The 27,868-nt window shown below is 37.1% G+C and overlaps 1 protein-coding gene across 2 annotated transcripts in view; it reads right to left on the bottom strand.

Moving 5' to 3' along the window:
- The window catches only part of SLC2A9 (solute carrier family 2 member 9), a 76,715-nt gene that overhangs the window by 13,440 nt on the left and 35,407 nt on the right, over positions 1 to 27,868 (bottom strand). For both annotated transcript variants that reach the window (XM_066549195.1, XM_066549194.1), the window contains exons 7-10: positions 26,360 to 26,547; positions 22,845 to 22,955; positions 14,734 to 14,835; positions 12,140 to 12,215 (exon numbers count right to left, since the gene is read on the bottom strand). In XM_066549195.1, the coding sequence (XP_066405292.1) occupies positions 12,140 to 12,215; positions 14,734 to 14,835; positions 22,845 to 22,955; positions 26,360 to 26,547 (477 nt within the window). The remainder of the gene's footprint in view (positions 1 to 12,139; positions 12,216 to 14,733; positions 14,836 to 22,844; positions 22,956 to 26,359; positions 26,548 to 27,868) is intronic.

Here is a 27,868-nt window from a genome sequence, read left to right as displayed (position 1 = left end):
AAAGAGAAAGGAACTCTCCCTGAGCTAGCAGCTCATCATTCAATACCCACCCAAGCCAAACCCTGGTGTGCTCAGGCAGTGGCCCCATGGCAGCCAGAGGATTTCCAGCCCCACCAGAAGAATCACCCATGGCCACCCAGCCTGGTGACCTCCTGCAGGACTCAGCTCTCCAAATTCTGCTCTGCAGGGGGGAGTCTGGGAATCCCAAAAGGCTGATTAGGGCAAGAGCTCCCAGACTTTCCAACTCCATGCTTTGAGAAAAGGAGGCTTCAAAGTTTTTGAGAAAACAGACAATTACCTTGCAACAATATTCTGGTTTGGGGGGAAAAAGAAGTCTGTGGAGCTCCAAATATGATCAAGCAAAGTGGCTTTGTCTGCAAGGAAGGGCATGTAGGGAAGACTGATATATCCTAATAGGGTTGGGAGATAAAGGACTGTCCCAGCCAAAGGTTTTGCTATTTGCAAGTCAAGCGACCTCTAGAGAGCATCTCTGGGAGAGAAGCAGTGGAAGTGAGACAAAATTCCTGGAAGATAACTGCTGGAAAAACAACCCAGTGCTCTTCAGTGGGAGAACAAAAGGCTGTTAGTTTCTAACCAGACTTTAGTTATTTAAAAAGAACAAAGAAACCAACAAACCCCAACCTAACCAATGAACAAAACCCCCAAAAATGTGCAACAAAACCCATGGGAAAATATACTTCAGGAATACTGCTAGGGAGAGATGCAATGCAGCTACTGAGTTTCTTCCATTTCTGTAGGTCTACAGATAGAATAAAAAATTTGCAAAATAGATATCTCAATCTTTATAAAGGTGTTCTGTCACCTGTTAGATATTTTAACTTGCACTTTGTATTTGATTGAGTAATACCCCACCAAATATGACATTACAGTCAGATATGACAGCTGTACTCCCAGCTAATCCTGCTGAGAGAACTGGGAACAGAAGGTGTGACAGGGGTGTACTGAGTCACAGCTTCATGCTACAGACTTTTCTAGCTGTCTGCAGCTCTTCTCCACAGGATAATTAAGTAAAACAGGCACTTTGTTTATAGAAAATGGTATAGTTCATTAACCATATTAATTTGTACCATTTGAATATTTTCTTAGATTAAAGGCCACTTGAGTAAAAGACATTTAAAGCAGTCAGTCTGTGGCAAACAAAAAGTGCAAATGATAAGACCAAACTAAAACACACACATAATACCTTGCAAACTCTGATATTATAATAAATAGTATTTATAATTATTAAGGACTTGTTTTTAATTCAGTATTGTGTGAAAGACTTTTTGCATTGATTAATTGGCCTTTGGTTTAGCATCTATATAAAACCTGCTATTCCAATAGCATTCAGAAGGCCATTTCTGGAGGTATTCTGAACTTTGTTGGTGCAAGGCAACCCATATCATTCAAGGTAAATAAAACAAAACTAAGCGATGGTGGAGAACAAAAATATTGATTCACGCTATTCTAACCTCGGTAGTTAAAATGTTATTTCTTGATTCTCATCAGGTAATTTACACTAAAATGGTTGACATACAACAACAAGGCTATTACATAAAATATAGTAAATCAACAAAATTCTTTCTAGGTCCATTTAGGTAATTAGTTCTACAGTGGATATTCCATGCAAAAAACCACACTACCCTTACATGAACCACCTGATAATTTCCTCTTCAGTGAAATTCTCCCCCTCTTGAATATTAATTAGCGTATTTCCTATAATTTTTACTTCCATAAGTCAGTGCACTCAAGCAGAATTTTATGAGCAATCCTTTACTAACTGAATCACTTTCCTCTGAAAATTTTTTTGACAAAATACTTATCATACAACTGATGAATCCAAATATGTTCAGTACTTTAAAGATATTTTTCTTTAGATGAGTTATAAAAATTCCCTTTGAAGTATAATTGTTGGCTGTAAATGTAAGAAATATATTTAATCTTGAATTTATTTTAATGTATTAATTTAATGTAATATTTATTTTTTTGCCTCTTTTATTGTAAGACAAACCAGCAGTATGTAGGCCATTCTGAACAAAATTAATACATTGGTTTTTTGTTTTTTTGGTAACAGTTTCAGTCGATTGGGATATTTGATAAGCTTTTGTTTTTTTTTAAATTGTTGTTCGATTTTTTTTGGTCTTGGCTTTTGTTTGTAAAAACGGAACATCAACATTAAATTTCTCCTCTGGTTCTTGGCAACATTTCTTTTTGCTTCAATTATAATGCTGCATAGCTACCAAAGAATAAAATGAAATTTAAGAAAGTACACTCAACTTATAACCACGTAAACAGTTAATAATATTTTCAACATTTCCGCCATATATTCAGATCTACCACATAACATCACAAATCTAATTATAGCCCAACTTTCTGTTCTAATTGAACGTGAAGAACATTTTTTTTTACTGAACTATGACTCTGTGACTATATAATAGAATTAAATTTATAATTATTCTCAGTAACAATGATGATTAGGCACTTCTGTTCATATTAAATTGTTAAAACCAATTATCTCAATTATGAGAACAATGATGAAAGAGTTTTTACTATAATAAAAGCACAGAAGTGTCCCTTGTATATTCATCCACTATACAGATGGAAGGAGTGTGGAAATACCCAAATTAAAGACTCATGTTCAGCCCTAGGTAGGAGAAATATTCATACAGTCACATCACTGTATGAGGACTGAAAAGAAGAAAAAAACCAACCCCTATCTATTCTAGGCTCATTACTTCTATGATAATCTTCTGAAAGAAATATAAAACCATCAGACATGATTTCCTGTAAGGAATTCAAGTTGACAGACCATTAGCACAAAATGCTGCTGGTTGTGAACCTGCAAGCTAAAGAAGTCTTGTAAAGTCAGTATATTTTAACAAACAAATTATTCATGCTAGCAGTGCACAATTATGTAATTGTTTAGCTGTATTCATCCTGAAGGATGCCAACAGTAAAAATAGCGGGTCAAATTTTCAGAGAAGCTGGGACTGAAGAGTTCTCCCTGTCCTTCTGCTGTTTAAGATGGGTAACAGACCATGCCTTCACTGCTTATGATTTCTGGAAACTGCTGAAGTTTTTAGGACACATAGCCTCAAACACCTGTAATTAAAGAAATTGGTTGCTGCTACAGGATGGTGGACAAGGTTTGAGGAGCAGTAGTTGTAGAACTAAGATAATAACAAAAGAAAAAGGTAAGATAATAATAACAAAAAAAAAATCACTTACTGTGACCAATAACCAGAACAAATATAACAAATATAACAAATAGCAGTACTTGCTTGCTAACAAACAGAAAGGAAAAGGAAGAGGGATTCAGAAGATGATCTTTGACTAGAAGTACCAGCTGAAGACAGTAACAGTCTTGCTGTGATGAACAATATAAGCCTTCTTTCTGATCAAACTCAGAAAGAGTTCATAACTCAGTGTTTCAAAAAAGTGAAGTTTCTGGAGTAGGACAGAACATCTGGAGATTTAAAGGAAACAACTGCTTTGACTGTTTGCTTGGTCAAACCGGCACTGAGTACCCTTGTTCATGTAGTTCTCCTGACCTATTTTTTTCCTCTGAAAGTCTATTGCTGGTGTTTATTCATCTTTCTATGCAGTGCATTGGGTACCAAGAAACACTGTCTGGACTCCAGAGCAGTGTTCATTGCAACATCCAACTAATAAACTTCTGCATTTAGACCTTAGTCATGGAGATTAGTCAGAAATAGATGAGATGAACAGAAAACTTTTCTTTGCTGTGCATTGCACCTGGGAATAAGGGAAATAAAATATTTTAATTGCCTTACATTCATTAATTCCACATCTATTGTTCTATATATTTATTAGTTTGCACCTTTGCAAGTATAACCATTTTATTCGAACTCACAGAAAAAAAACCTATGAATTCTGTGAAACATTTTTTTACTATGCTTTCCATATCAAATGCCTATTCATCTGAATAATGTACATAGGTCACTTACACAGCTTTTGAATAAATGCTTTATTTCATGGTTACATGGACCTCTAAAACACGAGTGCATTTTTGAACCAGTACATTTCTTCAGGATAGAGTTGTGAGCCATCAGCAACTAATTAATGATCATTCAGGAAAAGCTGCTAGTTCAGGTAGGAGGAGTGCTGTCAAGTGTCAAAGTATTCACATTTTGAAAGCTTCAATTAAGATAATTTTTTTAATCTATTGTTAGCAGGATAAAGTTCATAAGTTTTCCTGCTGCTGAGAACTCCAGGTGTCACCTCCAGCAATTCCTTTATTCAACAGATACAATTACCTTTCAAATACTAAGGGTTCATTTTTCGTTAGAACTGCCACTAATTATGAAGAATTTTAATCACTTTTGCTGCAGAACTGTTAAAAGCTGCACATTTTCTCTATGCTGCTCTTCAAGAGAGAAGAATTCAAACAAAATGTAAAACAGGCATTAATCCCAAAATATACGTTGAATGACACTGCATTTAATTTATTCAAGGGACACGTTATCCTCCCCCCCCAACAAAAATTCAATGAATTTTGAAAGCAATTCTAGTCTTATTTCTTAACAGCCTAAAAAAATCAGTTTGTTCACTCAAAGGTAATCAAAAGCTAAATTCTCAACTACTTCACTTGGTAGAAGTAGTTAATACTCCTGCCCCGGGGGTAGGCAGGAGTTTTTCCATCGCTGGAGAGAAGCAGAGAAAGGAAGGTAAGTGAACCTCCTGTGGCTGTGCTGCACAGCCACAGCTGTTAAAGGGCATTGGCAGGGCAGGCTGTGATGGCTGCAGCTGGCAGGGCAAAACACCCATCCCAAGGACACCTGCTTTGGGTGGATGGCACCTGAGAGCAAGAGAATGGGGCCAGGGGTCTCAGAAAATCTTCAGCTGAGACTGGAATGTACTGTCTGCAGGTTATTACAAATTTCTGAACAGAACCATAACTCACATTTGGAGTATTTAACTGCTATTTATGCAGCATATTTTAATTTTGCTGTTGTGCCCACAAAAGCCTTATAACTATAACACACCAAGCCTTTTCCTAAATACCTGGGAAAACTAAAGGTTATTTCTGCACAAATACCCTCCATATCCAATGCAGGCACTACTTGGCATTGTCAAAAAATGCCTATCTGCTGGGAAGATGCTGGAAAAAAAAACTGGAAATGCTTCTAGTTTATAGAATTAAAAAAAAAAATTGAAAATTAACCTAACCTTTCAAATCTACAAGTTTTAAACTAAATTTAGAATAACATCGGTTTATTTGTTTCTTTTTTACTGCATACACTTTTCTGGTACAGAGAGTAGGTTTTTTTTTGCACTCAAGAAAGCTCAAAATCTTTCTCAAAGTGGACTGGCATAATGCCTCTGTGGGAGGCCAGGTGTGTTAGAAATCCTTACATCTCACTGTAAGTGGAGAAGCTAAAGCATGGCACAAAGCTTCTGTAAATGCCTACTTCAGGCAATAATACTGATGCTGCCTTTCATTGCAGTACTTTTCTGTCTACATGTGTGCTATCACACCTTTGGTTGTTTCACATCTAAAAGCTGATTTTTATCTTCTTCATGAACTCATGACATTTCAGGCTGAACAAACCTCGTGATTTTCAAAGTGACCCTTTTAGGACAACAAACCCTCTGCTGTCAATACAGCTGCACATTGGCATTCAGAGTAAGAGCATGGACTGATTTAAACTTTAAATACCAAAGTATCTTTGATATGCCTCAGGGCACAGCAATGATTTCCTCTGAGTTTTCTTTTTTTTACCTTGCAATGTCAATTTAAAATGCTATTCAGTTGTATTCATTGTATTCAGCTGTGTTAGGGAAGACTTCACTCACCTTCCACAAGCCATGCCAAATATTATAAAACTCTCAAAAAGAGACAAGCATAAGTGAAACATTTTTCTGGAATGGCCTGGTTCGTTGATATTTCTCAGTTGTGTTTGAAAATGCAATTACTATAAAAAGTAACAATTGAAAAATGAAGATCTTGCTACCATAAAATTACTATTTTTTCCAAATTCATCTGAGTTTGAATTTTACTGATTTCTCTTTCCTGTAATCACAGTGTGACTGGAAACATACCACTGATCTGATTTTGTCATCCTTATGCATACTAAATAGAAACTTATTTTAAAAGCAGAAATTTAAGTAAAATCACAGACTCATGTTTGATCACGCTAAATTCAGCCTTATCTGTGCTACACTGAACTCAGCAGGACTTGTGTGGGGAAATGCTACTTGTCCACTTACAGGATTCAAGACCAGAATTAGTACTTCTAAGACATTACATAAGACTGTAAAGCCAAAATGCCTGAAGCCAGTGGGTATGACTTAGCCAGAGACTCCTGCTTTCTTCTCTCTAGTGCCACTGATTTAAAAATAGCAGCTTTTGACATAAATGAAGTCAGGGGCTGCATTTTGTTGCAGTGACCCACTAGAAAATCCCTCTGGCCACCTGTGCATCTTTGCAAATACCAAGGGCTTTAGACAGGTAGAAACAAGGTATGACTTTATACAGAGGACTGAGCATCTCAGAGATAAAAAAAGAACACAAGATTAGAAGATCAAAGAATCCAGGATCATATTAGATCATCTGGTTCAAATACAATCCTCAGTTATTTCAGGCACTATTTAATTCTCAACCTTCTCTGTGAGACACTGAAGTTATTCTTGATTTTTTTATGTATAAATCTATTTTCTTCACCTCCATGGTTTCTTCACCTTTGCAGGCCTTCTTTGCTAACTGCTGCCTGAGCAGTTTTATGCTCCAACATTCAGCTCTAAGTCATCTCAAAAACGATGACATGATGCCTGACAACACAATGAGCATTTTTTCACATTACAATACAGTGAGACAATGCATGACAATACGATGTATTAGGTCTTTAAGAAAACATGTAAAAGAATGTGCATACAGAGTGTTCATATAAAACAGTTTTTCAAATTACTTAGATAAAATATAATCAGCTATGTGGAAGTCTTCCATGTGATACTTAGAGATATTATATTTTTCTCTAGCTAACTGGCATTTTTCAGACATCCTTAAATCCTCACCCTGTTCCGAGTTTCTAAGCCTCTTTTTCTCTCCAGGTCATACAGGCATATATGTCCCATTCTTAGAAATGGGCAAAATGCAAAAGATTTCCACAAAATCACTAATCTCAAACTTGGAGTGTCACCAAAATAACACAGATTTCTGGCACAAAAATGGCTTGAGTTGTCAGGATCAGGCAATTGATATAAAATCAACTCCCCCAATTTTTGGAACTTCCATGAGTGTTACTCTTTGTTGTAATAAAAAGGCAATTTTTCTTTTCTTTCCAAAGGACTCCAAGGAACTCCTTGGAAGAAGGAGCATTACCATGTGCCTTCCTGTGCACACATGTGGCTGATCTCCCTCTCAGATGCAGTGGTCAAAGGGTGGGCAACACATTTGTGCTACACCAACACTTTTTACAGATCTTCCTGCCACAATTAGGGTCTGGGGTTATTTCTAGTATTTCTGTATTTCCAGTGGTAAAATAACTCCAGTGCTTCAGTGCATCATGTTTCCAGAGCCAGCAAATTTGCAGAGATTTGAAAGCAACAATACTTACTCAGTTTCTGAAAGAAGTCAGTAACAGAAGATTGTTTCAAAGCTAGGTATTTTATCAAAACAATACACTTCCGTCCACCTCCTCCCATCCTTCCATTTAGTTAAAGACAGGCATCATGCCTAACCTCAGCCACCCTGGTTTCCTGTCCCTTCTCTGCAGTAGTGCCTTCTCCACTTATCAAAACAGGATGGAAAGGTGTTACACTTAAACAGAATATGCTTCTAAGGAAGAAATACCAATAAATCACTTAATGCAAAGATAATGCATGGAAATGCTTTATGCCAGGTTTCCAAGCTCTCAAGGTCTTGACTGTCTTTGTTACACTTATTTTCACTAGGAAGGTTGTCTGGAAGTTCATGCCAATGTTTCTGTAATCCCCAATTAATCAGATCAGGTTTTTTCTCCACATGTTCCACCACCTGATGCATCTTGACAGGTGGCAGAAAAGCCATTATTTGGTTCAGAGGATGAACATATAATTGTGTTATGTGAGTGGGAAAAACTTCAAAATCAAAACCTGCAAGCCCCTCATCTGAAAATGCATGACAGACTTACTGACAAATGGGGTCAAAATCCCTTCAGACAAATCAGGAAACTGAATGGAATACATTCTGTGTCAGTTTTTGGGTGTTCAGTTCTTTTTAAAAATATTTGGCTGGTGGGTAAAAGGGAACAATCTGTAGCAGGTTTTCTAAAACTACAATGCACAATTTTTCAATTTTCTCTGAAAAATCAAAAATCTCTTGCTGGCACAGCAACTGTTGTAAAGGTACAATGGGTGAATGGGGAGTTCAAGAAAATAGCTAAAAATAATCAGAAGCTTTTCTTTTTTCTGTTTAAGTCAGATTTTAGACCATCTTTCCTTAAAGAGATTGATTCTGCAGGCACAGTTGAACATGAGTGCTCAGTCCTTGAAGAGGCATCCACATAGGTTTAACTGAGAAAGTGGGAATAAATCTTAGTTTTCCTTTTTTATTAAATATTAACTAAGGCAAAGTTAAAGAAGGAAGTCATTTCACATGTACCTAAACCTGTCTATCACTATCCAAATTTCCAAAAAACTGCACATTATTTACCCATTCTGTAAAGGCATTACAAATCAATGCATTTGCTCATGATGCATAACCTGAACAGCACAAATGCTCTCTGCAGATCCTGAAAATGTTCTTTTACTTTTTCCTTTGATTTGTTTTCTCAGCTGCAATTCCCTCAGTTTTTTCCATTTACTTTTTGCTGGATGACAATTCTTCATTTGTATCCTATTCTTTGAAACAATTCTTTGAAATGTATCCTGTATTTATTTCAGGTCCAGCAAATAACTTGAGTAAAATTAACTAAATAAGCACAATGAAGCAACTGTCTGGGGCAACATGGCTCCCTAATCTATAGAACAACAAATAATTTTCTCTCAGATCACACATTGACTGTATCAAGCATAAGGGCCCCTTTAATATTTAGAAAGTGAAAGCTTTCTGATGTTTGTCTTGACAAAAATGATGAAGTACCAAACCCTACACGTGTCTGAACATACCTGTTGCTAGCATTACTCTTTCAGTCCTCAAAAATACCTGCAAGCTGAAAAGCTGAGTTCAGAAAAATGAAACCAATGAACACCCTCCACAGTTTACAGTAACAGCTGATCCTCACTGTAAAGGAACAGATGGGACTCATGCATATGCTATCAGAAAATGTTTTACACACCATCTAAAATATCAAGAAGGTATTAGATGTTCTAACAAGAGAGAAAATATTTTACATTTAAAGACAATTTTATGCTCTAGAAAGTTAAAGCAGTATTTCTATAAACTCAATTCCTCACGTTATTTGTTGTCTTTAGATGGGATAATTTTTCCAAGTACCAATAATTCAATGAACATACACGAAATTCTTCCTAGCTTAAGATTTGTACCTATGGAATCATTACAAATTGTTTTTGTAGTGTAACTACAGGAGGAATTAAGATACTGAGGATTAGTTGACAATTGTCCCTGCTTAAGCACTACAAATGAATGGCAAGACTTCTACAAAAGGCTAGAAGTATAAAAAATATGCAGCTTTATAAAAAAGAATATATATCTTAATTTTCATGGGGAAAACCCATTTTACTACCAGAAAGGTGGGAAAATTATTCTTGAACTTCAGTGTTTTCTCATTAAACCATCAGAGTGCTACAAAAGAACACCAAAGTGTGAAATTTTCCTGCTAAAGGGATGTCACAAAATATCAATGAGAAAAGGTAGCAGGAAGAAATAGCTTCATAGTTTATTCCAGAAAAATCTGTGTTGATAAGGTAAAAGTTTACAAGATCACAAGAATGTTGAAAAGGAGGAAGAGGATCAGTTGCTCTGTTTCTGCAAGACCTAGAGGGTATCACACAAAAATAACAAAGAGTGTATGCATGAAACGTGGTAGACATGTAGTTTTCTTTGCTAAAGAATACTAAAAGTCTGCTGTTTCAGACAGAGATTTAACAAATCCATGGGAGACGATGATAGTGTTAGAAGCTATGCATCAGAAAGACCCTAAGATGGAAAAAAAAATGTGCATTTGTTCTCTAAAATTTTCTCACCTACTTGCCATGTTTGTGTTTTGCTCTGGATACTTCCCTACAACCACTGCAATGGAGAAAAAGAGAAGTACCAACTATTCAGTTTTGATCTTTCTGTAGTAATTAAGGACTCAGTATCCTTGGTAGCCTGCTCGACTGCCTAGAATCAAAAAGGTTTTCCTTCCAGTCTCTCTGCATCTTTCTTTTTTTTTTACACTTTCATTCTGTCTCTCAAGCAGCTCACCAACAGGAGACTGGCTCTGCCCTTGCAACACCCTTCTCACAGCTAGTGGCACTGCTTTTAGGTCCCCAAAGCTGTCTCTTCTCAGGCTGGACAAGTCCAGTTCACCCAGTCCCTTCTCACAGGTCTCCTGACACTGACATGGTGACTCTCCAATGGACGCGTCACAGGCTATTGATGTCTTTCCCATACAAGAAAAGGGGGGCAAAACATGACATAGTAGTTGCTCTCAATTGTTGAGTTGTGCCTTGTGGCACAAAAAGCAATGGATGCAAAGTGGACTTATTGGAAATAATTTCTTTATTCAGAAAAAAAAAATATATGCTCTCTTCTTATTCAATCATCTCAAAACATTGCTAATAATGGAAGTTGCCCAGCTAAAAGGCAGTAAAGTAATTCAGATCTATTAAGATCTTCTAAGGAGAGCAGAGAACTTTCATTGAAGATAAATCAAGCCCCATCAAAGTCAGCTAAAATATTGCTATTGATTTGCAGAGATATTACAATATGACTCTTCATGGCTTCTTCTCAACAGCTGAAGAGTCAATTACCACGATTTTCATTAAAAGCAATTCAATTATAAGTGCTACCCAGATATTCCCACTATTGTCAGATATGACATGTTTGTACACAAGGAAAGGTGGAGAGGACAACTAGGTAGCTGCTGGTACACTATTAATGTTCTTTGACTTTAACAGCACTGAGCACAGTGAAAAACACAATAGAAGCTTTAATTTTAATGAATTGCTGCAGAAAGCAAGCAAGCAATTTCTAACAATAGCTGTTTGTCCTGGATGCATCTGCAGACACTTTGGTCCAAAGAGATTGTGAAGTACAGCACAAATCATGAATAACGTCAGTAAAGAGAAAGAATCTAAATGAGGAACTCTAGAACCCATTTTGAAGAATGGTAAGATGAAGAAGAAAAGCAGAGGGTTAATTTTAATATGCTGGAAATATAACACATTGATTTGGAGGTTCTAAAAATTGGTGGAACATATCTGTAATAGGGAAAAAACTTCAGTTTGTTTTAACCGAGATTTAAAAAAAACCCAATGGTGATACTGCAGGTAGCTGCACTTAAACCCTCTGAACCACATAAAACACCAGAAGTTTTAAAGAAGTTTTAAAGAAGTTTCAAGTCAACATTTGACATTCCTAAGGTATTTAAAATTCAAGAAAAGTTCTATTCCACAGAATTCTTTAACATCCACCCCCCAGATCTCAGTCTAAGAAACATATGTCAGCAGAACAGTGGACTTAGCTGAACCTGAGATTTGTCCTTACAGAAGGACAAAGGGATTGCTATTTTTTCCCCAGTATGTTCACAGTATTTTGCACAGAAATTATTGACAAACTCTTTTCCTGGAAAAAAAAGAAATATCTTGGTATTCTCCCCATTTTTCTCTAAAGAAGCATATTTTTTCTCAGCTTTTCAAAAGAGGATCGATGGAATTATAGCAGTATTTCATTAGAGTCATATCAAACATCAGGAACTCTTCCCCAAATAAACCACAATCAATCAATTAGACCACTTCAGTGGTGAAGATGTATAAACAGCTGATTAATGTTTAATGTCAAACTCCTTACAAAGAAAAAGAGGCAATAAATAGTGCATAAAAAACCTCCAAAAGCTCAAGGGAACAAAAGTCTTACTTTCTGGTTTACTGCCAAGGCGAAGTTCTGTACAACTGATTTGCTAGCATAATGCCAGTGTAAAAATACCTGTCCTCAGATGTACAATGAAACATGAAAAAATAGGTACAAACATACCTGGTCCAATGCAGAACGATGCAATGATTGCAAGGATACAAAATATACTGAGGTAAGGAAGCCAACGCACAGTGTTCTGGGTAGATAAAAGACATTGATTTTAGATATATTGTACATATCACAAATATTTTTAAAAACTTGCAGATAATAGATAGTGTTTTCCATGATTCTTGATCTATTTCAGAATTTAGTTTGGGGTTACTTTAGAAAATCCCAGCATTTCTATAGGACCTTATTAGATGATTTGTGTTTAGAGGCCTTGGTCTCTCTGAAATCCCTGTAGAGAAACAGTAGACAAGCAATCTACCACAGTCAGAACTCCAAAAAATCACAGCTTCTTGTGGCAAAGCTCAAGCCAACCTGGAACACTGAACACTTCAGCACCTCCATCCACCTCAGGTGGATTTTTAAAATTTTTTAATTTCATTTTTAAAACATTATTTCAGTCATGTTTTAAAAGAGCATCTAGGATGGCCCACAGAGCTTCACAGTTCACCAGTGAAAGGCTTGGCTGAAGACTATGGCTGACATTTGGTAGTTCAATCAGGGATCTGAACCTTGCCAAAGCATAGGAAAGCCACAGTCCAGGGCTTTTTAGCTATAATCTGGTTTTGCAGACAAGGAAGGCCATGTATGCTATCTTTCCTCTACTTCTAAGTAGATTTTTCTCTACTGAGACCTCTAAATATCAGGAACTTGAAATATGAAGAGCAATTCCTGTGGAGCTTGCAGGACACTGTTTCTGAATCATGAATGTGTATGTTTTAGTCTAATACTAATAGATGAGAAAAAAACATATATGCCCATTTCTTTCTCTCTCCAACAGGTGCTTTACTGCAGCAAAGTGTGAATGATATTTTTAATAGAATTTTGCTATTTTTTAAAAGTTTGTTACCATACATGTAAGTGTACTATCACCACCTTGAATGGCACTCTAAAAATATCCTTGCTAAAGGAAGTAATTATTTTTTCAGTGTTAAGGAAAGGCCCCCATTTTCTGATATTTTCCTCTTCTAGTCTGGGTTATTTCCCTAGTTATGTGGAAACCATGGTCTCCTGGACATTAACATTAACAAAAAGGGTTCTAGATCTATTAAAATTACACAATCTAGGGTTCTTGTCTGGAAGCAAATCCAAGGTCTCTGAGAAAGAAAAGGTGCAAATATGGAGTAAATATAAATTTCTCCGGGATTTAGCCTATTTGTACTGTGATCCTTTGTTCAAAGCAAATCTCTAATAGTTTACAGATTGAAAAGATTTTCCTTTTGAAAGGAGGTAAAACTGAAAGGGATTTTAAATAGCTGAAGGTCATCACACCCCCAGTTTGGCTTTAAAAGATCTGGAAGGAAGTTTTTCATTTGGCATACAAAATATGCCTTAGCATCTCTCTTCAGGAGGAGAGCTCTCTTACAGCTGTTCTGGCAGGAGTGTGAAGTAAAGCTTTGTTGTGATGTACATAGAGGTAAATCAAATTACACTGCAGTGCTGTGACACAGACCTGCCAGTCAACCTGACCTACTGACTCCCTTCAAACAAGAAACAAGATTTGGAAGTCAGATTAATGGCACCACACAGGAGTCAAAACCAGCAGGAAAACACTTTGATGAAACACCACCCAAATCCGTGCCATTGCAAATCTCAGTTTTACTTCTCTAAAGTCCTCAGGAACATAAACAAACCACATTATTACACAGATGGAAGTTAAACAAGGAAAATTATGCAGGGCCAGAGTTTAAACTGGTTTAATAAATAAAATATGATAATTTGAAACATCTGGACAATTGAGTACTAATAACATCTGATAACATAAAACCATATCATCATAGGAAGATATTGATTGAAAGAGACCTTTAGAGCTCATCTAATTCCAATCCCCCTGCAATGAGCAGAGACATCTTCAACCAAATCAGTTTCTTCAGGGCCTGTCCAACCTTGCCATGAGTGTTTCCAGACATGGGGCATCAACCATTTCTCTGGACAACCTGTTCCAACACTTCACCACCCTCAGTGCAAAACACTTCTTCCTTATATCTAATCTAAACTGACCCTGGTTCAGTTAAAAATTATTGCCCCTTGTCCTATCACAAAAAGCCCTGCTAAAAAGTCTATTCCCATCTTTCTTCTAAGGCCAAATGTTCTCCAAAGGATGAGTCTTTTTATTGCCTATACAAACACCAGAAAAGTAACTTGAAAGAAACATCAAATGTGGAAATTTTTCACTAAAAAAATTCCAAATGTAAAGTAGGAATGACATATAAAGCATGAAAGAAATCTCAGAGAGAGTGAATTACAAAGATACACCCACAGAATATGGGTAAACTGTTTATTCAGCTATGGGTAAAACTGTCTTCATAATGGTTCATCATATGCATAAATCTTTGAGTTAAGGAGTCTGAATGTGAAAATGTGTGAAAGTCCCTATAGCTTTTTAATGCAAAAGCTTTGGAGCAAACAGATTCATAAATTAGTATAAGAGACTTTTCCCTCCTCATGCCAAGCTGATTAAAAGGATTGGCTCATGCAAGAATGTTGAAACAAACCAGTATCAAGCAGATTTAAAATAGGTAAATGAGAGAGTAAAAATCTACAGTTACCTGTAAGGTTAGGGAGACAGTGAGCACGGCAAAGAAGACGATCATCAGCCCAAAACCTCCAATGAGCAGAGGCCTGCGCCCAAGCCGCTCAATAACCAAGCCCTGGAAAACAAAAGGCGGCATTTGACTTTCTTGAGAAAACACTGAAAAGCTTGGATCAGGAAATATGTTCTCCTATTAAATATGAAGATCAAAACTCAACCATGAATTGATTTTACACTGTTCGTAAGTTATGACATTCATAACTGTGCTCACAGTTATATTTACAACATTTAACATGTTTGAAAGAACAAGTCAGTATGGTATCCTTATCTAAGACCACTGAAAAAATTGTTCATTGTTTGAATGGCTTACAAATATGCACTAAATTTCTATGACAATGTTCTTACAATACATAATTTTTAAATACCACTGCGTTAAAGTGAATTATAGTCTCTTGCTTTTGCATTTTGACTGTTTCCTAATTTCAACATCTCTCTGAATTTAAGCTTAAGACTTTTAAAATTTGAGATTTAAATATTTTTAGCATAAATTACATCTTAATTAAACAAAAATTTATTTTAAATTTCTTTCTTTCTCAAATGTAGGATAAGCATTTAATTTTCATTTTGGATAATTAGTGCAATTAGAATATCTAAGCAAAAGAAATCCATGCAGCAGAAAATTTTGCTCAGAGAAGTGATTTTAACACTGATACTTGTGCAGTTACACCTATTTTCAATTTATATTTAACATCTGAATATAAACCACAAAATCTAAATACTTATCTACTAGAGAAAAACACAATGAAAAATTTCTTAAAAAGCTGTAACTTGAAACTCTGCTAGTCTGACTCATTTTGTCATAACAGCTGATGTACATTTCATGTTGGTAACTACTAGAATTACTAATTACACTTGGCTTTCTTATAAGAAAAATAAGAGGATTTTATGAAGATTATAATGTACCACTTCAAATAAGTTGAAGTCAGAATCCCAAAACTGTTTGCCATATCATTATTGACTGGTGACTGAATGCCATCTTCTGCACATCCTTTGAGGAAAAAAATAAAACAGGCAACTAAAATGAAATCTGGAGTAATACCCTTAATTCTGGGAAACAACACACATCACTCCACTGCCAGCAACCAAAAGAAATGTGTTAAAGCAAAGTACAGAGACACCCACAGATCAAATGCCTTGAGAGGCAAGTGCTTCTCCCTCAGTCTGGAGCTCACCAGTGGATTTTAGGGCAGGCTGTCCTAAACTCATGTTGATGTTGCACCCTGAGCTGAACTTCCTCACCAGAGCTATGCTCTGTGGTGCTGCAGGTCACTGAAAACAGCTCTGTGGCAAGTTTTTTCATTCTTTCTTTCTTTAAATGGTGAAATATATTAATTTGGACAATTTCCACGGGTTCCATAATAGAATTTTGGAATTTTAAAAAGACCTGCACTGATCTTAAGAAGATGTTATGAGGTCCAAATGTTTCAAAACTGCAACTGTTTCACTGTCAAAACCTCTACAATATGGCAGGTATTTCCCATTATGATTAATAAATCCATCTTGCAAACACACATGACCAGACAGACACTGAACCAAGAGACAACTTCAATGGCTGGGAGGGCTAAAAAATTATTTGATAGGTCTGTAAGACCCATCTTCTGCAATTTCTGCAAGAAACTTCTGCAACAGATGTTTCACATGTAATTTGGAGTGGATCATATGTTCAGCAATAAATGTTGCACATGTAATTTGACATGCTGTGTAATTTCTCTTATTTTTTCAATGCTGGATTGGTGGCCATGATCAAGACATCTTGGTGTTACACAGCTGAGGGGTTTTGTATTAAAACAGGGTCAGGTATGATGCTTCTCTTAGAGGGAAAAAGTTCATGGATGCCTCTCATACAAAACATGGGAAAAATGTTATATATAGTTTTCACTTGTAAAACTCAATGCAAAACAAATTCCAGTAAGGAAGGACAGTTTGGACTTGGTCTTCCATAAAAGAAAGTTTTCCTCGTGAAAGAAATGCTGGTTTTGAGGGTGTAAACAGACAACAACTTAATTTTTTAGTTATGATTATACAAATCCAAAACTTGTTCACTTGCAAAACCCACTAAGATGCTTATGACTCATAAGAAGTGGAATATGATTCACCAGTTTCCAAGTATTTATAGTTCTGAATGCTCCACTGCTATGTACTGGTAACTGTTACCTATTGAAGATCTATAGCAAATCAAAATATGCTGTACAGTAGAGTAAATGAAATAACAAGAAATCCAGTGGATGCTCAAGTACAGACAACAGAAGAACATTAGAACTGTTTTCTGTGATAACACCTGAGTTATGTGCCAGGCTGTGTAGGCTGATACTTGTTTCTGTGTGATCATAAACACGCATTTGTAGAAACCTATACCCAGCCATGATGGTTAGCACAACTGAAATGACTGAAAATGTGTAAAAAATATTGCATCCAAAATTCTCATAACACAAATGTTTTGTGATAAAAAGGCAACTGATATACAAACTACATTAACAGCTCACACAACTTACTTCTGTCTGTCAGGAAACACTTGTGAATAAAGTTAAAGAAGCAAATGTCAACCTTTTCACTTGAGTCAGCTGCAGATACCAGGGCTGACATAATGAAAGCAGAGTGCATTAAAATAGATCAGACAAGCTTCCTTGGATAAAATGAATGTGCAAGCAAGTCCTGCAGTCCAAATAGCAGGTCATTGCATACTATTCCCCACTTATATCCTGGCCCTAAATTATACTAAAGAAACCCTCTCAGGTTTTCTTGATGTCTCAGCTCTGTGAAGAAGTTTGCACTATAAGTTAATGTCAAGAATAGCCACACTTTCTTTCTCATGTATTTTGGATAAAGGTCTAAGACTCTGTGACTAGACTCAGACTTAACATGGCAAGTTAACACTGTGTTATTTCCATTTTAAATATCAGGATTAAAATGGATAACCTCATTTATATCACTCTATGACACAATGTGTAGTATGTTGTACCCAGGAAAAGGAGAGGAACAGGAGACTGAGAATTATAAACTGGGGGGTTTTGATTCATACTTTGATGTATATCCATTAGTCTACTGTATGAATTATTAATTTTAAAACAAAAAAGGGGGTATTATATTTAAGTACTTAAACTGGAATTTAGAGGCCTAGGATCAACTTTGACCACATAAGCACAAGCCTTAAAGAAATGTCTGTCTGCGAGGTTCTCACATCAATTTGCCTGTATCTGTATTAAAGCCACAACAGGATCTTATACAATATATCTTATATAAGGCATCCTTACTCAGCTTCACTTGGCAGTGAAATTTTCTGTTCACTAAAGATGCTCTCCATACTTGATACCTGCCAAGACCAGCACAGCCAGGACATAGCCCATGCAAGGACTCAGCCAGAAACTTTTGCCTCAGCAGTGCTTGGCAACAGCCCCTAGGGCAGCACAAAACCATTCATTTCCTTACTCCTATTCTGTCCCTTGAGTAAATTGTAGATATTTCTGAAGCAATAGCTTCAGAAGCAAAGCTCCTTCTAGTGATGATTCAGTTATTAAAAGTGTTGAGCTATCAAGTTTATGCTATAAAAGCCAGACTGGATCTCAACCTTGATCTGTGACAACTTATTGTGGCTGATGCTTTATTTTCTAATTATGGTATTTGAACGCCCTGATGCAGATCATCCTGAATAGATTGATAAAAGAATTACTCAAACACAATGCTTTTAATCCTCAGCAGCAGAATATACATCTTTAAAACTTCCAATTTCTGAATATATCCTGCCAAAGAATTTGTACTACGTAAATGCAGCCTTTAACCATGCACACCTTGGGTCTTAGGAGTGGTGTTGTAAGGCAGACCTTCATGATTAGACTTTTTCTTCTGGAAGGCACTACACAGTTACTTCAACACATGCAGTCCTCATCTATTCAAAATCCATGTGTATTAAAACAATTACAAAGGAGTAATATCTTTACCTAAAAGCAATCCTGTTGATCAGTTGTGGGATAAGGCAGTGTGCATTAGCACAGTCTCTCTCTGCAGTCCACTCTGCAGAGAAAATATGTCCAAATGCCTCTGGCCTTTGACAAACACCATGATCTGAGATGCTGCTTGACCAATCTCTTTTCTACTGCTGTCTCTATCTAGTCTACTACAGACCAAGATATCACCTTCAAATTCTGGTAATTCTTGAGCAACAGCTTGGCAGGGTGAGGGGAGAAATAGGGGGAAATGCCATGTTTGCCCCATTCTTGACCTCCCTACTTACATCCTCCTGGAAATGATGGGTATGTGAAGGCTGATTCTGAGTTGGTGGGAACAATGTCACATGGGACTGCATTAAAAGTCTTACTAAAAATCAGATTCTAACTGGCTAAGAACTTCCTAGGAACCCTTGAGATTCTGGTATTTCTGGCTAAGAACTTCCTAGGAACCCTCGAGATTCTGGTATTTGTCACCTAATTTTTTTCACTTGCTAAGACTGGCTGTTACTTGGACATATCTCTTTCTCCTCTGACAGTGGACCCAGAGTTTCAGTGGAGATGTCTTGCATCATCCTGTGGAAACCATGAAGGAAATGTGTTGGAGATGAGAACACCTCTGGAAGTATCTGGAATACCCTTTATTTAAGATGTGCCATGCCCTGAGCAGGGAATATTTCCTTCTATACTGAGATCTATTAACAATAAAAGAAACAAAGAATGAGTCTAAGAGCCATTTCTCATGACATCCTAAAGCAGATAAGAATCATCTTGCTAAAGAAGGCTGGCTTCCCTGACTTCTGTGTGATACTGCAAAGGCTTTCCTACATTCTTTTGTGATCTAGTACTGCAGTGTATTTTAACTCATTCCAGCCTTCACACAGCTTGTCTCTGTCACAGGCTTTTAGTAACACCTCCATGCATCATCCTATGGGAAATACTTGGGGCACAGTCTTCTCAATATAGTCACGTCTAGACTCTTTCTGTGAACACTGTAAGAAAACCAAATTTGGTGCCACAGATGGCAAAATTGGATGTGGGATGCTTAATTTGAATAACATTCTCTTTTATTCTAGGCTGGCTTCATGGAGGAGGGAAGGAATCTTTTCAGACATTTGCTTCTGTCTCCCCTTCCATTCACCCTGCTGCTGAGCTAAAGAAAGGCACTGGAAAATTGTTTTCTTTGCCCACTGAGAGTAAGGCAACAACTAAAATTAAACTGAAATACTAAAACTTAGAAAACATCAACAGTAATCATTCTTACGGAAGAACAACTAAGTTTGTGGTACTTTAGAAGTTATAGAACCGACTTCTACTAAACACAGGGAATTATTTAGGTATATTCCACCCTGCTGCAAAGAATTGCATCAGGTTAGATAACTTACTGCTGTAACATGTCTATGAATAGTAAATCTACTCAGTATTTCATTCTAGCGGATAAAAACCTTCAGAAACAAACTTAAATTAATGAGCACCCCACTAAAAAGTAATTGTCTAGCCATTCCTCTAAATCAAATCTGTGTTACGTACAATGGGTGGAATTCTCTATCACTAATCAAAAAATATACAGAAAATTTATATTGTCTCCCTAGAGAGAAGCCAGGGCATCAGGTATGCAATGCTATACATATTTCATGAAGTAAATTAGGATGAGTTGGTGTAAGTGGAAGCTGCAGCCAAATTATGTGAATGAAAGGAAAATTATGATAAATGTTTTGTCTTTCAATGTCTTGTTTATATGGCTTTTGCTGGAAAGGAGGAGGGATGGAGCTGTAGGCAAATCATGCTACAAGTGGGCATATCAAGGGATCTGAGGCAATACAGAGCCATGAAAAGGGTGGAATATTAATTGTATTTCCTCATGGACCACATCAACATTATTATTGTTGTGCTGCTGCTGCTCCCAAGAGATGAATTAAAGGGAGACTTTCAAAAATTTTCACAGTTTCAGTATTTTATCTCCTAAATATTACTTTGTTTCTCCATGAAATACATCTCTATTTCACTATTTTCCTTTGGCATTTGTAAGGGTCCCATCAATGGAGGTCATCAATACCAAAGTATTCTTACTGAGGCTCAATCTCATACCACCTAATTTATGCAAAATGATCACAGATGGTGCATGATTTCTAGTGGACATTTCCAATTGCTATTTCATTTAAGAGGACAGAAACTATACCTCTATAACTGTTTACCTTTACTGAAATTGTGGAGTTTATTGGGAGTAAAATCTAGTTTCTGCTAGCAAACACAACATATTAAAAAATACCAGGAAAATTGAATTGAGTTTTCTCCTTTCTTTCTTCTGTTTATTCCCTGAGTAATATAAAAGGCATACACCTGGCTTAACATTTAAGGCTGTGAAAGAGATTTTTAAAAAATTTATCAAAAGGAGACATTGGGAGAGGTTGGGAGTGGGAGGAATCCCGTCCTCAGCACTAGGCATGAAAACTTGATAGGAACTTACTCAAATAAAGAAGCTGCAAAATCTTCAACTGAAAAATGAAATTCATATTGTTGTTCCTTTAAACAACAGAAATGAAACATTTATGAAGATTAAGGAAATAAAACTAAGGCTAAAAGGCAGTGTGTCCGAACTGAGAAATTGGAAGGGAACAGGTATATTGGTACATCAGCATTTCCAGAGGCACAGCAGGTAGCACTAACAGAAAAATTATTAAGAAAACCTCCTCTTGCTCCTCTTGAGTACAGAAAGTTAAAACACATACCAGGAGCCAAAGCACACCCATCCACCTCATTATGTATGAAGAGTGTGCTCTGGAGAAGCCCCACAAGCTGACAGCACAGAAGGAATTGGAAAATAACAGACCCTATTTATAGAATGGCTTTAATATCATGGAATCATCTCCATGTAATTATCATCTGTTTTCACATAAAAGAGGTGTATTCTTCACTTAAATCAGTGGTAGAATTATCATTATTATTTTTCCATATATCTTAAAGAACAATGTGTGCAGTATCACAAAGAAACTGTAAGAGGTAGGCACTTTCATATTTCTCTATTTCTATCTATTAAAATGAATAATAAAATAAAAGTATCTTTAATTAAAAAACCCAGATTTGTGGAAATTCCCAAACATCAGAAGGTAATTTGTGACCCTGTAGAGTCCTTATGTCCTAGACTATAAGAAAACATACCTGATAGCTGGATTTAGTTTAACATTTTGTAGGCCACAAGCAGTTACTCTGCCACTGAAAAGGAATCTTTTTCCAAAACCATTCTTCTGACATTTAAAAATGCTTGCTTCTGTGTTCAGTATTGTTCAAGTAGAGTTGGTATAGAATATATGAAGGAAAAATTCTTACAAAGAAAGGACTACGGGCTTGTTTGCAGCTTTCCATTCCTAAGACTTCTCCCATTGTTTCTTATCTATTGCAGTGCAAACATAAATGTATTTCCTTTAGCAGTTACTTGTAGTTTTAGTTTGCTCATTTAGTGTATTTTTTCCCTAGTCCTTTCCTGTGCATGGATGAGTTTTTCTATTGACATCTCCCTCTACATTCAGAGCAGAGCAAAGGACCTGCTCTGGAGCTCATGGGTTGGGAAAGGATGCCTGTTTGTGCTAAGTGAGGCAGCACAACTGAACACCACATGGGACTCCCTTGTTCCAGCAGGCTGCCTTTACAGTTCCACCTCCTGGGTGGCTGTTCCTGCCAGCCACACTGAACTGTGCCTGTAGCTGCCTGAGCCTTCTCCAAACAGCACCACAGCTGCCCAGCAGGCACAGGAGAAGACTGAGATGTGAATAAACCTCTGCCAGGTAAGGTTGCTCTCCCAGGTGAACTCATTTATGAGTCACCATGTAATATACTTTGGCCCTTGCTGTTTCTGACTTACTTCTCTTCACACATACAGAGCACTGAAAGACATACCAACTTTTTCTGTTCCTTTTGTGGATCTAAAATTAAAGAGCATCTTAAAAAAATATTCCAAGAAAACAATTTGGTTTAGGATTAAAATTAGAAATAATATTTTGAATTGCATTATCAACCATTACACTTCATCAACATATTATTCTTTTTATATTTTTGCCTGTATAAGAAAATAAAATCTAATCATATTAAAATATCAAGCATGCTAATGGATTTTCATAACCATACTTACAGAAAAAACAGCAGCCAGAGTCTCAACACCACCAGTACTTAGTGTAACATAAGGGATTGTTTCCCGATCGATCCCAGATTCACTAAAGATGTTGTTTGTGTAGTACCAGATCTGCATCAGAGAGAATAAAAGGAGTTATTAATCATTACAGGTTGAACTACAATATATTGGTATTCAGTCCAACCATTCAGTCTGCTTGAGGTGAGACTTGTTAAAACTCTGAGCACTCCCAAGTCACCGAGGGCTGAACAGGAAAACAGATGCAGGGAAAGTGCAAATTCCAGGTGCATTAGGCACAATGCTGCTGTAGTTCCACTTGCAGACCCAGGCAGAATTACAAACAGCTTCAACTCAATTTAGCTTAATTCACTTTGGGAGTAAATCAAAGAAACTCACTTTAAGCTTGAGCAACAGGATACAAACAGGTTTCATGTGGCTTACAAAGCAGGTTTGTGTAGCTTTATGGAATACTTCAATAGCATGTAACAACAGAGAAGAGAACAGGAAAGAGGTGTTGTGAGGCAACAAGAAGCTGCTCATTTTTTGGACAGAAGGAGTGACGTGTTATTAACCTTACTGGAGTGTGGATATCTGCAGTCAAGCCATCTCCCCAATCTCTCTTTATTATCCACAGAAAGAAAAGATACTTTTAAGAGTAGAGTTGCTTGGCGAAAAGTAATATGCTGTTTTAATCAGAGGCTTGAAGTAGCCGTCACTAAAGGGCAGAAATACAGGTTGTATGACTTAGAGGAAGTCAGTCATGTTTAGTCATTAAAACCATATCCAGCAGTGACATGTCCAAGCAGAGAATATATAGTGGCAATATTCTAAAATAGCAAGTCTGGTAGGCATCAGGGTCTCATTCACATCAATTTCCCACTTTGGGAATGACCCCCTTAAAGCAGTATGTCATACAGTGTATTCCTCAATATGAAAAAGTATAACATTCACCAGTGAAACTTCACCATAGTTTTGTGACTTCTTTAGAACTGAGACAAAATGGTGGAGGATAAACAAGTTTATTAAGACTTATATGTATCAGGTAAATGTTAACAGAGTAAAAGATACTAATAGGAAATATTTTATTTATGTCAGTTTAGGTCAGACTGTCTGGTATTTTGTTCTAATTGAAAACATTAACATGGTTGGAGCTTCACCATGATTTATGTTCCATGTGGAAATAAACAAATGTACTGTTTTAAGCAAAACAAATTTTGATCTTAAGTAAAATCCTTAAAAAGAAGCAAGTGTTCTCAGGTACCAGCAGGATGATTACACAAATCTGCCAGTTGGCAATTTCCCTGGAGAACGACCTGAGATTGTCGCCTGAAGGAATCCCAACTTTCCCATATGCCCTGTCCAGATGGTAGTTGTGGAAAAGACCAGACTGATTAACAGGACACTACAGACAAAGCAAATGAGTTAGAAGGAGCCTTCCCTGCCAGCAAAACCTGGCTGGTGCTGGCTCACACCCAGCAGGTTGGTTCAGATGCACTCAGGCAAACCAAGGCGCAGGTTCACCAGTATCTGCACACCTGGACCTGTCCTCTCATCTTGGAGCTTCAGATTGCTTGAGCAGCATCAGCCAGGAAAGCCAAGTGGTCCAGCTATTTCTCTTGACCTCTCTCTTAATTCTCTTGGTTTTACTATTAACTGTTACTTACAACCATCTAAATAATCCATTTCAGAACACAAGTTTTGTGTGAATAATTTTTTTTCATGTTTGGTGACATTGCATGAGAGGAGAAACAGAATAATAATAAAAAGGAAGGCTTGAAATAGCCAACTCAACACACAGGTTCCCTGACAAAGACAGTTTTTCTGAGGCATATTTTCAGAAAATGGCCATCCAATGAGACTTTTAAGTAACTCTGGCATCCATTTTGGACTTAAGTTGCCTGACTATCTACCCACACCCTCACTGCAGCCATGAGAGTGTGGTTTCGTTCTGCCACAGAATACTTGACAATTTCCATCAACTATCAAGTATTCTCAAAGTCACAAAACTCTTCAGTTTCCCCAGAAAATTTAGTTGTGATCTTTTCTTATAGGCAATGTGCTCCATTGAACAGTCTGTTTACTACTATAAGTGTCATTTTTTTCTCCATTATGTGTTGATAAATCTTAGAAAGACTGGATGACAAGATAATTCTGGGGCTTTTTTCCTCAAAAATATATCCACAATGAGGAATAAAATAACCTGCCATTAGCACTGAAATCCTACCATTAGAAGAAAATTCCACCTATACAAACATTATTGTAGTTTACCCCACAGGATGAAAAAACTCTTTTAATGCCCTCCTAGTATTTTGCAAAAAGCTTTCAGATACCAGAGTTCCAATTGCATTAATCTTTTAAATAGTCTTAGACAAATTACTTTTATTTGGAGTCTTAAAGCTATAGAGATACCTGAGATAAGCCTGAGCTAATGTTCACAGATACAAAAGCACATAGATTTATTAGCCCTGGGGGGAAAATCTAGCTGGAGTGTGATGTAGAGCACAGTGAGAGTTCCTTGCATCAGTAAGAATATTACTTATATATATAAGCAAGTAATGCCTTTGAACTATGACAAAAATCCCTTTCCCTTTGAGGTGCTTCATGAGAATATTTGTTTTGAGCAGCATAAAGCATCTAAGCCAGATGCCACAAGCTGCAGCAAGGATAGTTCTGGCTGGACATAAAGAACACACTTTCCACAGCATAAGTGGTGTAAACACCTGGCAGAGGCTGCCCAGGAGGGTTATGGACTCTTGACCCTTGAATATGTTTAAAACACAACTGCACAAGGCCCTTAGTAGCCTGAGACAGCCCTGAAGCCATTCCTGCTCTAACCAAGGGCTTGGACAAGGTGGAGGGATCTTCAGACCTAAACTGAATTGTGATCTTCTCATATAGGCTCAGATAGGTTGTGAAGGAGACTTCTGATATCCATTAGCCTTAGACATATTAATGGCCAATAGGATTCACTGTTTGATGTCTTTTACCTCTTTTGCTTCACTTTCCAAGACAGGAATATTGAAGCAACAAAACAAACAAACAAACAAAAAAAAACCAACAAAAAAACCCCCCAAAAAACAAAAAAAAACAACAAATATGCAGTGCAACCTTTTAAAATCCCTTATAGGAAGTTTTGATTTTGATGACTTCTGTAAGTACTGAACTGAATGAATCCAAGCTGAAATGTCTACTGAAAAAACTCTGAATAAGCATGGGGCATGTTCAGAAACAGAGAATCTGAGTATCAGATGTGAAAGCTGCATCCTCTTCCTTTGCTGATCTTTTCTACCTTTCCATGTATTCCTTCAAAGTTAACCCAACATGGCTTTCCTCAAACATTTTTTGTCTTACAAGCCCCCAGGCAATACAGATCTCTGTGGATCTTCCCACACACTGCTCTCACAGAGTCACTGCTGAAGGGAATTCACAGAGGTGGGTAAATAGTGTAATTCAAACCTCGTTATAAGGGAAAGGGGCTCCCCAGGAGGTGCCATGGCCTGAGGCAGGACACTTACAGCATTCAGCCCACAGAGCTGGTAGCAGCCCATGGTGACGACCACGGTCAGGATCTGCCATCGCACCGCGCGCGTTCTCAGCAGCTGAACAACCGACACCAGCTTGGTGTTCCTCTGGGCCCGAGACTCTGCCAAAACTTCCTCTATCTCCTGAGACACATCATCTTTCCCAAGGAATCTCTGAAATGCTGCAAAGAAAGGACATGTACTTTAGGCCAGACACTTGGCACTGTGTGCATTTATAACTGTCTTGCTTCTTTAAAATAGAAATATTTGGCACAAACAGGAGGCAAACATGGGCTACAACTCAATTATTCTTCTGCCAACAATATCATTCTGCTCTGGATGTGATCTGGTTAATCCCTTCTATTGGGCTCAAAAACTGAAACACAACCATAAATTGTCTCCCTAAGAGATCTCTCTTATGTTATTTCATATATAATACAGCCTAAGGTCTAGTGAAGAGTGAAAAGTCTGTGTGACTTGAAAATATTACCAGAGTGCCTCTGAACATTATTTGACTTGACTTTTGCAGCCTAACAGTATAGCTGGCTTCATTGCTGGAGATAGATTGGACAGAGAAGTAGTAAGATGTAAAAGAAGTAGTAAGATGTAAAAATGCATATAAGTCTGGTAAACCAAAAAAAGGGAGACATTGGAAAGGAATAACTACTATTCTTCATATTACCTCTTGTTTTTACTAGCATATAGACAAGAAATCACTTTGTCAAGGTAATTAATACTAGAAATAATTACCCAGAGCATTTCAAGACTTTATATTTGTCATTGCTGGAGTCATGGGAACAAATTTACATGGCCAATGTAAGCAACCAACCAACCTTAAATCCCCAGAAACACACCACACCATTTAGTATTGCACACTGAAAGCTTCCTGAATTATCCTTCCACTGTGAATAAGACAGGTTTTACACCTCACACCTCCCTCAAGACAGAGATACCCACAACTGAATGTGATGTGTCTCCACCAACCTTGTTTGACAGATGCTGTCTATGCAGTCATAGATACTTTTGTCTCAATCTAATGAACATACCCCAGGGGTTGGCATTTTAAGAGATGTTTAAAATGCTCATCATCTCCGAGTCACTGCAGAGAAACAATGACATTACAAACACCCCTGCAACAAGGCTTTGCAACCCAGTAGGATGCTAACATTCAAAACAATCCTTTACACAGCAGGTCACTTAAAATTGTCATTTTTATTAAATGAATAAGTTCATTTAGTTCACCTAAGAGAAAAACCATTTTTTCTTATCCACAGCTTTGCATAACACTGCCTATTAACAAGTGACCACATATTTCAGTATGTTTACACATTTTTGGATCATAAAAAGCCCTTTGATGGTCAAGAAAATTAGAGATACTGACTAGTCATGGTTAATACTTCCAGACTTTATTTAGATATTGAAGTTGCAAAATTTTATCTTTACCCAGGTGAAAAGGGCAATTTGTGGCATTTCATTTCTGTGACAGATAGGACACACAAATGA

Source organism: Molothrus aeneus, chromosome 4 (assembly GCF_037042795.1).
Source record: "Molothrus aeneus isolate 106 chromosome 4, BPBGC_Maene_1.0, whole genome shotgun sequence".
NCBI classification, from domain to species: Eukaryota; Metazoa; Chordata; class Aves; order Passeriformes; family Icteridae; genus Molothrus; species Molothrus aeneus.
This window is presented reverse-complemented; position numbering and strand designations above follow the sequence as displayed.